Source organism: Megascapheus bottae, chromosome 14 (assembly GCF_031878675.1).
Source record: "Megascapheus bottae isolate mThoBot1 chromosome 14, mThoBot2.hap1, whole genome shotgun sequence".
Lineage (NCBI taxonomy): Eukaryota > Metazoa > Chordata > Mammalia > Rodentia > Geomyidae > Megascapheus > Megascapheus bottae.
Genome location: NC_143522.1, coordinates 25,292,335 through 25,308,337, shown reverse-complemented (window position 1 = coordinate 25,308,337; position 16,003 = coordinate 25,292,335). Strand labels below are relative to the sequence as shown.

Genomic DNA, 16,003 nt, shown 5'->3' with positions numbered 1-16,003 from the left:
TGTTTCCACAACAAATTAAGCTTTCCTAGCTGTGAAAAATGGCTCAAATGAACTATAGTAAGTCATATTCTGATTTTAATTTTCACAACTGAAGCCTAAAGTGTAACCAAAAAGGAAAGGTTAGCAAGACATACCTTGCAATCAACATATGGTCCTGAATGTAGGCTAAAAATTGAGGATGATCTTTTCTAGCAGTGTATAAACACTCCCCGTGCAGACAGAGAATCTTCAGGCAATTGAGCATATTAAAAAGAATGTCTGGCTCTTCAAACTTAGCCATTTCCTATGTAAAACAAAAACAAACACACACACACATAGACACACACACAGTTACTGGATTTTTCAAAGCAGTATTACTGCCAAGCCAAATATTCAAAGATTTTTTAAAAAATACCTGGAAAATAGTGTATATTAGTCTTAATGTTACTGGAAGCTGTTGGTAGCAAAATTTTCTTTCAGTATCATTCTTTATTACTGTGGAGAAATAATTACACAAAAGTTAGCTTAACTCCTCTTCCCCCACCATCTGCCAAGGTATGAAACCAGAGAAAAATAAATCCCCCAAATAGATACCGAATGTATTAGCAAATATCCTGCTATGAGGCAAGTGTAAGAAACCTTCAGAAGTAGCATTGTCCGCCTCCCTTTTTCACACTGTTGCCTATTCTAATGCCTGGCTCTCTGAGCTACCTCAAGCCAAACGTGTGTTCCTGAGGATGGAAGCTCTTATGCTACCAGAATGACCTGAAGCTTTGTAACTAAAATAGAAACAAACAAATATTAAAGAGAGGCGTGTAAGATGACTAGCACTGAAAGTGGGAATTTTCCCACAGACTAACACAAAATGAACGTATTTTGAACACGATGACTATACTCGGATGAGAGTACCACTGGGTTTCATTTTCTCATGAGGACCTGCAATCGTTTCACCTCTGTAGTGGGACAGGGAGATGGCGTACATACAAGCATGCTAGAGACAAGAAGATACAAGTGAACCAGGTGTCAAAACGAGTGCAAAATGTCTGAAATAATGTGTCTGCTTGGTGGGACTCTTCCTCTCACAGGCATTTAAATGCTTGTTATCCGTACTTGATTCTATCTTGTTCAATGCAAATGTTTTATATATATGGTGGCCATAGTTAATTGCTGTAAAAAATGCAGCGTTCTACAAGATGCAGAAAGAAGGAAATCATGTAGAGTGACACAGAACGCACTAAGCAGATGTCAGGGGAACACGGTTTCCTGAAGGTCACAGACCAGAAGGAATGCTAAGGCTCTGAGCAATGAAGAACACTGGTCTAGGAAGAAAGTCAACAGAAGCTCCTCTGAGGAGACAGAGTGTTGTCTGCTTCTGTTTGAGATGGACCTCTTCTATAGGTAGCCTGGACCAGCCTTGAACTTGTGATCTGCTTCATCTCAGCCTCTTGAGTGCTGAGATTACAGGTGTGCAGTACCAAGGCCAGCTCAACAGAGACAGTTGCTGCCTATGCTTGCAAGAAAATAAAAAAAAAAGAAAGAAAGAAAGAAAGAATGAAAACAGGCCAATGCCCAATGCTGTGATAGGAGCTATTGTCTGAGTGAGAATAACCAACTGTTTTTTTTTAAATAGAGTTTATAATAATTCAGCAAGGAAAATGGTATGGCTGGCCTTCTGTATCCAACCGAGGCTAAAAAGCATTCAAAGAAAAATAACTGCATCTTTATTGAACATATATAGACAATTTTCTTGTCATTGTTCTATAAATGATTTAGAATAACTGTAGGATTTTTTTCACGGTAGGCCCAGGATATGGTGCGGGAGCTCTAGCCTAGCCTGAGCAAGAACTGGGGACCATCCTCGTCATCACAGAACAAAAACAACATAACATAAAATAAAGCATTTTCATTGGATTATTTAAGCAACCTAAGGAAAATTAAATGCATGAGACAATGTGCATAGCTCAGATGCAAATACTATGCCACTATATATTTCGCACATAGAGAGATATATAGAAATAAACCTGCTTATTGGATCCTAAGTAAAGTCCTTACTTCTCACAGGGTTCAAATCTATATAACCTTAAGTCTAAATCTAGGCCACAGCAACTTTAGTCCCAAAACAAGATCACTCTTAAGTAAATCAGGATAAACAGGTTCCAGCCCCAACTCCTGCCTCTATAAATTGTACAGCATTTGGATTTCCAGTTCCCAGACCCCATCCCAGTTAAGCCCAGAATCAAGGGTAGAGAGTGAAGCTCAATTATTTTATTTGTAAGCATATGAATGATAAAATATAAATTATTCATGAATTACATAACCATGTGCACATCACATAATCAATTTAGGATTTATTTTCTTATTTGCTAAGTAAAATAGCTGAACTAAATCAGTAGATTTTGACTTTCTTTTTAGGGCCTCACACTTGCTAAGCAGGTATGTGTGCTGTGCTGTCAGTCTAACTTTCTTCTCTGCAGGACACTTTGTTTAAAGAAATTCTTTCTTAAAAATCCAATATGGCTTAGTGGAAGAGTGCTTGCCTAGCATACATGAAGTCCTGGGTTCAATTCCTCAGTACTACATAAACAGAAACAGCCAGAAGTAGTACTATGGCTCAATAGAGTGCTAGCCTTGAGCAAAAGAAGCTCTGACCCTGAGATCAAGCCCAAAAAACTGGCCAAAACAAAAACGTCCAATATATAATCAGGCAGGGTAGCACATGCATGTATTCCCTGCTACTGAGGAGGTAAGAAGAGACAGAAAGATTTCAAGATGACAGCCAAATTTGAGCAAAATTATGATGATCCTATCTCAAAAACAAAATATGAGCCAGGCACTGTGACTCACACCTGTAATCCTAGTTATTTAGAAGGCTGAGATCTGAGGATCAGGGTTCAAAGCCAGTCCCATGACTGAATGAATACATATATATATATATATATATATATATATATATATATATATATATATATATATACCCCAAAGACCTGGGGGTACAGCTGAAGGGGCAGAGTACTTCCATAGTATTCAAAAGACCTTTGGCTCAATTCCCTGTGCAACCAAAACAAGCCAAAACTGCAACTTATGAAATATGGCATGTTGGGATACTCTTGCCAGGTCTTTAGCACATTTTCCTGCATCTCCCCACTGTGAACGATCACGCCAATGAACAAAATTCCATAGAAAGCAGCACAGAGCTTTTACTACTCCAAGCAGATATACTGGAAAACAATGAAACACCACCTTAGGTATTCTTTAATGTCTGCTTTAATGGTGTTAAATAGTGTGGGCTATGGTATTCAGGCTCTTAGCCACTTCATGGTCTATAACTGAGCAATAGTTGTGCCTAAGAATTTTGTAGTAATAGGTCTAAATAAAACACTCAGCAGTTGCAATGAATCCCCCATAATAGCCTCCTAAGAATGTGTGCTATTCACCAAAGAGATGCTGTAAATCCCAGCTTTCTGGTTCTGGTGGACTTCCATGGAGCAAGATAGCCTAATGCTTCAGAATAATGGATGGTTTTCTAAAAGGTGTACAAATTTTTCCTAGAGTGCTATTTTTTTGTTTGTTTGTTTGTTTGTTTTGTTTTTTGTTTTTTTTTTTTTTGCAATTGTCTTTTCCTGAAAATGTTGCAGATCTGTTACAACAAACAGAACGGCGACCGTCAAGGAAAAAACTTACTCTGGGCACCTTTTTGACCGCAGCAGCTATGAGGAAGCAGTTGCAGCTTCGATGAGGGCCCCCCTAGAGTGCTATTGTCTCATAAGCACATGGGGTTATATGCTGAACTCTTTTAAACTATTTCAGTTGCAACAATCAGAAAACAGTTCTTGACCAAGCCTACCATCTTGTTACCTACAGTTTACATACCCAGAGCTTATGGATAAATTAAAAAGAAGCTGACATTGCTAACCAGAAGGGTCAAGGTGTCTTCAAGCAGGAGTATACAGGGTGCACCTACTCAGGGTGACAGCTAGACACCCTCAGGGCACATAAGTACCCTGGTCTAGTCAAAAACACTGCTTTGCCCACATTCCCTGCGTGGTTAAGTCTGTCCATCATCCGTCACTGTAGCCATTCAGCCTGGGCTCACAACTACTTTCACACAGAGAATACAGTGTATTGTGTTGAGATTATGTGAGCTTCCTACACTTCTGATGGTTTTTTGCTGTTGTTGTTTTGTTCTGCCAGCCCTGGGGCTTTCACTCGACTGGGCTTTATCCCTGAACTTCTTTTGCTCAAGGCTAGCATTCTACCATTTGAGCCACAGTGCCACTTCTGAATTTTTCTGAGTGGTTTACTGGCATAAGAGTCTCATAGACTTTCCTGCTCTGGTTGTCTTAGCCCCCGAATAGCCACTAATACCCTGCCTAATGAAAACAAACTCCTGCTGCCGGAGAGACACTCAGGAAACTGTGTGCCACTGGAAGTGGATGAGAGGCTGTTTACTGGTGGGAAATTTCATCTGCACAAACATACACTAAGAATCTAATCTAGGTTCTGAATACTGGGCCCTAGGCAACGCAAACTGGAAAATATACACTGCACACTCCCCAACAGCCACATTCACCTACCGGCATGTTCCGTGGGCACACTGCAATTGCCTGGATTCTCTCCATGCTTGGCTGCTGGGTTCTCTTCCTCCTCTCCTTCAGGACCTATGATGAACTCTGGTCTGGAAGAAAGGAGACTGTCTTCAAGGCTGTCTGTGGGCTCCTGAAACAAATACATAAACAGCCAGATGAGCCGTCTTCGAGAGCCATAAAAAAATTCTGTCTTAGATCAACAAAGGTATATATCATGGCCTGTTCCATCCAGCCTGTGCTGAGCCAGAGGGCACATCTTAGAAGGCCTGAGCTTGCCTCAGTGGTACTGAGAGGTCTATATCAGCTATGGCTGACAGATTTCCTTCTGCTTGAAATAAATATGGAAAGGTAGGAAAATCATTGTCCAATCGTACACCCTGTTCTCCCACTTTCTGCTTTATTCCCAAAGGTTATTATGTCACTTGCCAGTAGACTCTCATCCATGCATATTTTGCTCGATGACAGAATGTATTTAGGAGGGGATACAGTGTTCATAGAGATACCTTCAAATGCAAACCCTGGTTGTCTGGCTAACTCGGTAACATATAATATGTAAATAATACCTGAGTTAAAGGAAAGTAACGTAGTCCATAAACAGACAAATAGATACACAAAAAGTCTATCTACACAATGGAATATTATCTTAAGTAAAAAGAGTCTGACATATGCTACCATTCGAAAGAAATTTTAGGGCACTGTGTTAAATGAAATAAACCAGTCACAAATGACAAACACTGTAGGATCTCACTTACATAAGGTATCTACTTGTGTATCTTTCTGTAGTCAAAGGCACGAGAATAGAAAATAGCATGCTAGTTGGCAGGGGTTGAGAAGAGAACTTGAAAAACTTGTTTAACAGCTACAGAGTTCTGGATTTGGGAGATTTAACTGTCCTAGAGACTGGTTATAAAATAATGTAAATGCTTAACATTACATAGTCACATGTATATTTATATTTTACATGCAACATGTTATGTTTATACATGCAAATAAACTGCAAAATGGTGGAAATGTTTTTAAAAGAGCATTAAGTATCTCTACTGTGTGTATGTTTGTGTATAATACTCTAGCTATTATGTATACTCTGGCTATTATGTTTTATTCTTTCAGGTTTCATATCCAAATATCCTCTTTTGAAATGCTCTTATAACTAATTATTTAATGAATGAATATTTTTTCAAGACTTAACAGAGCAAGAGGAGACAATTACTGATGGGATAAAGAAGACATATGGAAGCTGACAGGGCTCTGAAAAAATACCTTTAGTTTTACTGAGGCTGGCTCTTTTTGTAGGCCACTCCAAAACAAGACACTAAATCAAACTATGAACTGAATTTCATAAGATTTCATACAGGAGGAAGTTGTTTATTGCATATGGATTTTTCTACATATAATTAATAACCCACATTTCTGGCACTGTCCTCCAGTGTGGTTTGACTGGTATTAGCTGTCTTGCAAACCAGACTGAGCCTTCTGCCAGCAATTCTTCACATCCTCTCCTCAATCTGTTGTCCTCCTCGTGACCCAGGAGGAAGATCAAACCGCTAAGGTAGCCAGTGCACAGTGGAAACAGTCCTCTTTTTTAAATTTAGTACTTTATCCTCCTCTTGAATTTGCTTTATATTTTGTTTTATAAAGTCATGAAGGCCACAGCTTTATATCAAAGTATAAGAAGACTAGGTATTTTTGTATTAGTTTCTTTTTTCATATATTTTTATTATAATTAATAGAAGGGTTGCATTATATTCACCAGATAGAAGGTGCATTACTTCACATACATTGATACCGTTTTTCATGTCTTGGTCCCCATTTCCCTCTCTCCACCCAAGACTAGGCATTTTTATAAACATTTTTTGCCAGTCCTGGGGCTTGAACTCAGGACCTGAGCACTGTCCTTGGGCTTTCTCAAGGCTAGAGTTCTACCACTTAAGCCATACCACCATTTCTGGCTGTTTCTATGTATGTAGTACCGAGGAATCGAACCGGGTCTTCATGCATGCTAGGCAAGCATTCTTACCACTAGGCCAAACTCCCAGCCCCTCAATTAAAGCCAGGAGTTATCCATAATCGATTGCTAGAAATTCAAACAGCAATGCTTTTATTGAGCACCTCTTCCCATCAAATCTGAGAGAAAAACCAAATTCTTGAGTCCTAGCTACAAATTTATTTGAGCCCATGACAAATGAAAAGCATATGGACAATGGGGATTGCTTTGGTGGCTCAGTTGTTCCCTATTTGTGATTATTTCTTTCCTTTTTTATGGAGTGATATTGTAAAAAAAAAAAATGACACATTATAGGAAGCTTGCTGGCTGGAGATCGTCATGTTATGTGAGATAAACCAAACTCAAAAAAGCACACACAAAAAGAACAGATTATCAGATGTTCTTGCTCATTTGTAGAGACCTAAAGTAATTATGATAATGAAGATGATGCCATATAACACATATACATATGTGTTAACAGAATAATGAATCAAGTTGCTACAACTCTTAATTCAAACCACTTACTAGAATTCTGTATGTGGCTCCATCTCTTTCCAGGAGCCTGAGTTAACAGAAACAAGAAGCCTTTCTTTTGACACAGTCTTACCGGTAACCCAGCATGCAGAATAACACCGGAGAAAGACCCATTACACCAACTACTGATTTTTTTTATTACTACTATATATGAGTCATCTCATTTCTGCAACTGCTTACCACCAGCCGGCTTTCTTCTTTGGGAGCTAGTCTCTCCAGGAGTTCACAGGCAAGCTGATAGCAGAGAATACTAGACTGACACAAATTACACTCAATTGCCTTTTCCTCCTTCTGGCAGGAATGGGAGCCCCCCCAGGGGGCCTGGAAGACATTGTTTATAATAGAAATAATGTCCTTTGACAAGCTGTGCTCTAAACCCATTGTAATTCCATCATCTTGTAACTCCATCTAGAAGACAATGGAAAAGGGACATACACATACACACAGGGAAAAAAAAAAGAAGTTTGGTCCTTTTATCAGATATTCTATTGACACATTACTTAGAGATAACTTTTAATAACGGGTAGTGTTATCAAATTATAAAAGAATAGCCTTTATATATAGCTTTTAACATAGTCTACAGGTCATGACTATACATTCCTTTCCACCAGCTTTTCTAAAAATAATATAAACAAAAGTCAAAATAACAGGAATTTTTTTAAGAATCATGTGTGAAATTTAGGTTTTCAAAAGAGTTATTTTTCAGCCATAGCTTCATGAGATTTTACTCAATTAATAGAATATGTATTTTTTTTTCTTTTTCTGTTTTTGCAGCACGAGGGTGTGAACTCAAAGCCTCATGCTTGCAAGGCAGGATCTCTTACCACTGAATCATGCCTCCAGTCCAGATTTTACGTACTTAAAAAAAAAAAGAACCTGCTCCTCACCTATTGTGTTGACTGTGGTTTCTAAACACTATTTTCCACTGTCAGAAACTAGGTTTCCTTGGAGAAATGCCTGGCATCACTTCATCAAGGGCTAGAAAAATATACAAACGAGCCTGGAACACATCTAGCTATGCTAGAAATTAAGAAAGTGTGGAGGGCTGGAGATACAGCTTAGCAGTAAAGTATTTGATTAGTGTATATAAGGTCCTGTTTTCTATACCCAGCAACACAAAAATTCACAGAGATAGAAAGACAGGGACGGAGAAGAGAAGAGAAGACCAAAAAAACCATCTTGAAAGGACTCCTACCGAATACACATGGAAAAATACGTGCCACAAAATAAAAGCAGCAGATTATCACCAATGTAATAAAATCAGAATTCACTGGTACATTGAGGATTATATGTATATATATATTCATATATATGTATATATATCAGCAAAAAGGAAAACCTGCTCCTTTAGTAGAATATCAGCAAATTTTTCTATATATATATTCTTCTATATGCCTTAAATCATAGTGGGACTATTTATAATAAGTAATGCAATGTGAGTAATTAACCAGAAAAAAAGCTGGAAGTGGAGCCAGGAGTTTGGCCTAGTGGTAGAGTGCTTGCCTAGCATGCACAAAGACCCAGGTTCGATTCCTTGGTACCACATACATAGAAAAATGCTGGAAGTGGTACTGAGGCTCAAGTGGTAGAGCTCTAGCCTTGAGAAAGTCCAAGGACAGTGCTCAGGCCCTGAGCTCAAGCCCAGGACTGGCAAAAAAAAAAAAAAAGCTGGAAGTGGAGCTGTGGCTCAAGTGGTACCAGACTGGTACCACTTAGGGACGGTGCTCAGGTCATGAGTTCAAGTCTCAGGACCAGGACATACATTTGTATACACAAAAATAATCAAATGCTAATTTACGAAATATTTTAAAAATAGCCTCATCACTACAGAGTTATAGTTTGTTTTTTTTTCAAAGATAAGATTATGCGGTTTGTTCATTCAATTTAGTCAACAGAATTAACTCTAATAATGCTAGGATGTTTCTAAACTTCAAATCCATTCTCATGTTAACACCACTGCAGATATCCACACAAGTAGTCTTCAGGAAATCCTCAAAGGAATCTGCAAAACATCTTGAATGTTGATGTATCACTTCAGAAAGAATGAAGATATCAGTTCATGTAAAAGAATTACCACCCAATGCCTCATTCTTCACCTCTGATCTAAAGGAAGCTCATGCTTCAGCTACCTGCTTCAGGAGAAGATCAAACATGAGGATGAAACAATTTAGATTCATTTCATCATCTTCACAATCAAAGTCAATAGTCCTTCCTCCTGGGTGTCCAAAATTCTTGAAAGGGCTACGAAATGGACTACGCATAGGACTCCGAAATGGACTCTGGAAAGGGCTATGAAATGGACTCAGCATATTATGCTGAGCTCGTCGACCAGGATCAGAGGCAACACTCACCTATAAGAAAGAATGTCAACATGCATGAAGAAATTCACAAAAGCTAAAATGACTATACAAAATAGCTGAGGACTCAATGGAAGGTATTTCCAGCCATCACACTGAGTTCCTTTGACAATACCCAGAGGCCATGTTCCATCCAAATGCTACGTATATTCTCAAAACATAAAACAAGAAGCAAAGCCATCTAAACTTTCAGACTAGTTGTCAGGTTCCTCACAGTTTAGATTAACTAGTATTCATTAGCTCGCTGAAAAATGAAAACATTTGACTATATTTTCATCCCATCAAACATTTCTGATTAGGTTACACTAGATTGTCTAAACCCACTGACAACCAGAACCAGAAAAAATGAGGAATTAAAGAGGGAAGCACTGTAAGCTAAATTTTAAATGATAAGCACAAAATCTCAGATTGATATGACTCATTAAGGAATAATTGCCAATGGGATTATAATGATTAAACTATAATCACAAAACACTACATATCAAACCTATTGTATTTGCTATTCTCCACCCCTTCCCCAAACTAGGCCATCGCTTCCTTTATACCTTTACTTTATACCCAAGGAGGCAATGGACTGAATTTCCTTTGACTCCTATTATCTGGTGTTCATTTGGGTTTAGTCAATGGGAAACAACAATGGAAGACCTGAAGCTGGAAGGCTGAGCGGAGGGAATATTTCTCATGACATCTCCCCGCTTTGGAGCTGCATCTCAGGGAAAGTCTCTACTACTCTATAGTTTTTCCAGTCAGCCCCTCCTGGTGGTACTTCCTTCGTCCCTAAGAGCACAGTAACTTCCTTCTGGACTGTCACTAGACTGTGAGTACCTCATCAATCCTTTACCATAACTACAGGAAGAATCTTCACTCACACCAGGGATAGATTTTGTAGCAGGGTTCTGCCTACATATCTGTATATGACTCTACTTTCTCTCACAAAGATCCACAAACACCACTTTTAAAACAAACAGGAAGAATACCCATTCAGAATCAGAATCCCTGGATATTTATCATGTCATCCATGGGAAGTCACTTCCTTGAATAGAAAGTTAACATTGAATATAAAGTATGATCCCATGATTGTGTAAAGATTTTCTGGTTCCTGGTGTCAGGTGGGCATCGTCTGTGGAGAGGCCTGATGCTGAGAGCTAATTACAGAGTTTCACCCTTAGGTGAAAGTCAACTTCTCCAAAACTGCTCATGGTCTGAGAAAATCCCTGTATCAGCAGAAACTCTCAGGTCTTCTTCTCAGGTCCTCTCAAGTGCTCCATAGTAAGATTATCAAAAAACTTCTTACAGTTTTTACATACTATCCTCATGCACAAAGGAAGGAATCAAGGGAATGTATTCAACTGGTTCATAGGGACAGCATCACTCGTTTTCCACCAGCTAACTGTGTCTTCCCAAAACCATGGCAAATACGAAATACTCATCCAAATTGCTCATTCCCAAAGGGAAACACTGCTATGGCAGTAGCTAGTATAGAATTCTTATCCACTGAGAAACACTTTCCTCCTACCCCACCCCACCCCCAAAAAAGCACACCATATCACCCCAAAGCTACTCGGTGTCTTTTCATCAATGATGATAGGAAGCTAAATTTCAAAACAATTCAAAGGAAAATAAACAGTAACTTACTGATTACAGATCATAACAAACCTATCCTAATTAAATGTTTTCTTACTTAATGTTATTAGAAGATTAATGGAATGAGATGTGATGAAGAATTCCTAGTGAGAATTCTTATGATACTTTCAGACCTGATATAACTGACAGGGTTTTATTTTATTTTAAGCTTAACAAGTGAAACAAGAAATAATTACCCTTCGAGCTGCAAGGTTCCCTGCCATTTCATTGACTCTTGATTTTCTTTGATTTGCCAGTTCTTTGACAGAATTAACTCCATCAGAAAACATACTTATTAAGAGTTGAAGTGGAACCGTGATATCTAACTCCGATAATACCTGAAGAAAAAAAGGTACATATTCCCCCCCCCAAAATAATAAACTTTAAAACTCAGAAAACTATTAACTATTAAGCTATTAAACATGAGGACATTTAACCTACAAAAATCAACATAATCATTATCACAACTTTACACCAAGAAAATCAAAGTTATCTTTCTTTTTTTCATATATTTTTATTGTAATTAATAGAAGGGTTACATGATATTTGCCAGATAGACGGTGCATTAATTCCCATACATTGATACCCTTTCACATGTCTTGGTCCCCATTTCCCTCGCCCCCACCCCCACCCTCATCTTGTTTTCCCCCATCAAAGTTATCTTTCATGTTTTTACTTTTGCTACCCCAATATCCACCATGCTTTTTCAATGAATTAAAACTTCTCTTGATGATGTCTTTTCTCTCAATCCCTAATGCCAGTATCTTAGCTCACATCTTCCTCCTGCACTAACATAATCTACCAATATTCCTCCTTCATTCTATCCCCATTCTTTTCTGAGTACTCCATCTAATCTTGCCCTCTGATAAAAGTTCATGTATTTCTAGACCAAATTAAGTCAATGCTGCTACTCTTCAGGAAAAACAAAAACAACAAACAAAATAAAACAAAATAAATGCTTCCTTCTATGCTTTCTTAGAACTTTATGACATCAGTTACCACGTTTTGTGATATTTCATTCTTTGAGCTGTTTGAAGAAAGTAAGTAGGAAGTACCACTTAACTCATTTTCATGTGCCAGGAACACAGGCGCTCTGTAAATGCTTTCACAGTTAGTAGAACTTCAAGCAACGTATTAGTTGAAATCTTGGCTTTGAAACCTTCAACTACAGTGATTTGCCTTATAGTCAAGTGCACAGAGCCTGTGTACTATAACTTCCTAGTGCTGTGGAGACCGTTTTACATCCCCACATGCTCACCCCAAGATGGCATGGCTTCTAGGATGTGCAACAGAATCCTGATGCAACATCAACTAGCTTCTCTAAAATGAGAATTGTTTCATGGAGATCTATTTGAGAACAAAAAGATAAAATTCTGGATACTAAATATGACTTTTAAAAATATGTCCCTTGGGCTGGGAGGTTAGCCTAGTGGTAGAGTCCTTGCCTAGCATGCACAAAGACCCAGGTTCAATTCCTCAGTACCACATACATAGAAAAAGCCAGAAGTGGTGCTGTGGTTCAAGGGGTAGAGCTCTAACTTTGAGAAAGCCCAAGGACAGTGCTCAGGCCCTGAGTTCGAGCCCCAGGACTGGCAAAAAAAAACAGGCTATATATATCACACAACTCAACCTAGGATTCAGAAGTCCTTGGGTTTGATCCTCAACACCACACACACAAAAAAGTAATACAGCCGGCAGTGCTGTGGCTCATACCTGTAGTCCTAGCTACTCAAGAGGCTGAGATCTGAGGATCACAGTTCAAAGTCAACCAGGGCACAAAAGGACCTGGTAGACTTGAGCTGAAGAGATAAGGGACAACACCTGAGCCCAGGGGTAGGGCAGTAAACTTGAGCTAAAGAGCTCAGGGACAGCACCCAGGCTGAGTTCAAGCCCCATGCCCCCCCCCCCAAAAAAAGCAATACAATCACCACCACAATAACAAAAAAATCCAACAATAGTCTATATTCCATTTCTGCCCAAACCTCATGTTGGGCATTCAATTTCATAAATTTCATTAAATAATCACCAAATATAAAACATTTCCAGGGCCAGGGATTTGGCCTAGTGGTAGAGTTCTTGCCTAGCATGCATGAAGACCCAGGTTCAATTCCTCAATACCACATACATAGAAAAAAGAAGTGGTGATGTGGTTCAAATGGGAACCTTTCTGGGAAGAAAGGCTGAAGAGGATGGATAACTCACAAATAAGATCTGGTGCTTGAACTGCAAGAGTGTGTAAGCAGAGGGAATAACAGAAACTATCTGACAGTAAAAACAGAATCCACACAGAGAACCTGTATGGACACTGGAGGAAAGAACAATGGCTTTGATTGAGCAGATGAGGTAGCAGTGTAAAATGACAGAAAACTTCAAAGGAGAAAATTTTTGAGTTAAAATTTGAAGGATAAGTTGGAGCTCACTAATGGAGGCATAGAAGGAAAGACATCATGCCAGGTAGAGGGACCAATGTAAATCAACCAATCTCTAAATCAATCACTCTCAACCTTTCCAAGCAAAGGAGATTTCTCAGAATCCCAGATAGCTAGTAATATATAAGCCCAAAGACATCAAATTCAGTACTATTTTTGCATGAATTTATATTTATTAGCTACAACTACAGCTATGCATCTTTGAAATTTAATCATATATCCTCATACCTGTGATGTTAATCTGTAACAATCCTTCATAATCATGCACATTTATGGACTCCACAAAACTTCCCCACTCTTTTACCTAGTTTTGCCTCTGTGAGGCAAAAAAAACCTATTGCTCAAAATGATCATAAATATTATTTACTTACATGAAGCCATAGTAAAGCTTGTTCCTGCACAGAGGAGGGATAGCCTGTAAACCGACAACTAATAAAGCCAAACATTTCTTCCATTGAAAAAGGGAGAGGACAGAGCTCTATGTCAAACATTTTGCTGGAAAGAAGAACAACAGTAAATGACCAATGAGCATACATTAGGCTCTACTGATATCACCAAAGTATTTCTAACTATCCTCTATTAAGAAAAGCCTTTAAAATAATTCGTGTTTTGAACTGTTATTGTTATGTTTCATTTTACTACAAGAAAACAATTCATATCAATAGAATAGTTGTAGATAATTCGTATGGTGGCAATAATATTAGCATTCATATTAGTTTAACAGAAAGAACTGAAGCTCTAAGGAATTATAATTACATCCTGGTATCTAAATGTTTTCCCTTCACACATTTCTAACATATCCTACCAATCATATCTAAAGACAAGTAATATGGTATATGCTTATTACACTACAGGAACAAAATCTTTTCTGAACAATTCTAAATAATCTCAGCTCAGTTAATAGCAGCTATTACACTATAGGATTGCACATTTCTTCATGGGTTTGTTTGAAAGGAAAAACACGTGAAATGCATAGCAGAATGCCATGTACATAGTACACATTCAGTAAATGTTAGATATTATCGTAATTACAAGGACTTCATTAAACTACTTACCCACCTTAATACTTCCCTGAATTCTTTTAATTGATTATCAGGAACTTCAGTTCTGATGGCTTCCAGCCATTCTGGCATAATACACTCCCACACTGATTGACTGATCACATTGTAGGGAATCAGGCAGAGGATCCGGTTGAGACCTTCCTTCAATTGAGTCACTGTGCTACAAGACTTATCCCAGTATCCACCAACCTAGAGGGGTTTATCCAGGCATAGAGGAAAAGGAAAAAGAAAAACCATTCTTTATGATTGTACTTCTAAAGGACAAAAAAGGTCACATCCTATTACACCTAAGTTCAAAAAAAAATGTTCAGAGAGAGAACTTCAAGAATCTACAAGCTGGGCTGGGAGCATGGCCTCGTGGTAGCATGCTTGCCTAGCATGCATGAAGCCCTGGGTTTAATTTCCTGGTACCACATACACAGAAAATGCCAGAAGTGGCACTGTGGCTGAAGTGGCAGAGCACTAGCCTTGAGGAAAAACCCAAGGACAGTGCCCAGACCCAGAGTTCAAGCCCCAGGACAGGCAAAAAAAAAATCTACAACCAGTAAGAATCCATCAGTGGCAGAAAGGAAAACATCATCATAAATAAGCCCAAATATTGTTCAGGTATTGAATTCTAACCAACCTCTCACAGCATTTCTTTTTTGTTTTCTTTTTCTTCCTCTCTTCTTCTAAACTATCTACAACTCATAAAATTTGGCAGATTATTCCCTTTTAATTAAAAATGCAACATCTATGTTTTGTTCCCTTCTACAGGATTCAGAAATTATTACCAAATAGTCTTATTTTCATAGCATTATAGTTATTTGCATAAAAATTCAATAAAATTTGTTCTTATAATAGGACATAATTGAAAAAATTAGTTAGATTTCTAAGGGTTTATACAATGCCATATTGGAAAATGCATATAGGATCAGTTATTCCAGTTTTTAGGAATTAATGTTGACTTTGTAGAGCAATGCTTACAAAGCACTCTTGAAAGAAAAAGTTGGATACTTGGTTTATGGGGTTCTTAGTCATACAGATTAGTATGGAAGCTCCTGGCATTTTAGAATATTTGGGGACCAAAAAAAGAAAGTTTCATCCAAATCTATAGGTATTACAGATAGTCTGATAACAAGTTCTTGGCTTGGCTCCTAGCAGCAAGAGGCTTCTAAAAGTTCAATCTGAGATTTCTTCTATCAAAGTAGGCTTTTAAAAGCCCTATACAGCCAAGTGCCAGTGGCTCACACCTATAATCCTAACTACTCAGGAGGCTGAGATCTGAGGATCACACTTGGAACCCAGCCCAGGCAGGAAAGTCTGTGAAACTCTTATCTCCACTTAACTGAAAAAATCAGAAGTGGAGCTGTGGCTTAAGTAGTAGAGCCCTAGCTAGCCCTTGAGCACAAAGCTCATCCACATCTTGAGTTAAAAGATCAAAGTGAGCTGAGCACAGTGGTTCACATCT

At 38.4% G+C, this 16,003-nt stretch overlaps 1 protein-coding gene and 1 non-coding gene across 2 annotated transcripts in view; both read right to left on the bottom strand.

The window, feature by feature from the left end:
* The window catches only part of Unc79 (unc-79 subunit of NALCN channel complex), a 218,645-nt gene that overhangs the window by 92,563 nt on the left and 110,079 nt on the right, over positions 1 to 16,003 (bottom strand). The window contains exons 15-22 of the mRNA XM_090344746.1: positions 14,552 to 14,742; positions 13,864 to 13,987; positions 11,261 to 11,401; positions 9,213 to 9,434; positions 7,264 to 7,491; positions 4,554 to 4,695; positions 395 to 474; positions 135 to 283 (exon numbers count right to left, since the gene is read on the bottom strand). Coding sequence (XP_090200872.1) covers positions 135 to 283; positions 395 to 474; positions 4,554 to 4,695; positions 7,264 to 7,491; positions 9,213 to 9,434; positions 11,261 to 11,401; positions 13,864 to 13,987; positions 14,552 to 14,742 — 1,277 coding nt within the window. The remainder of the gene's footprint in view (positions 1 to 134; positions 284 to 394; positions 475 to 4,553; positions 4,696 to 7,263; positions 7,492 to 9,212; positions 9,435 to 11,260; positions 11,402 to 13,863; positions 13,988 to 14,551; positions 14,743 to 16,003) is intronic.
* Positions 3,588 to 3,723, bottom strand: LOC150054849 (small nucleolar RNA SNORA16B/SNORA16A family). Its single transcript, XR_016537717.1, has one exon. It is a non-coding gene; the product is annotated as a small nucleolar RNA SNORA16B/SNORA16A family (small nucleolar RNA).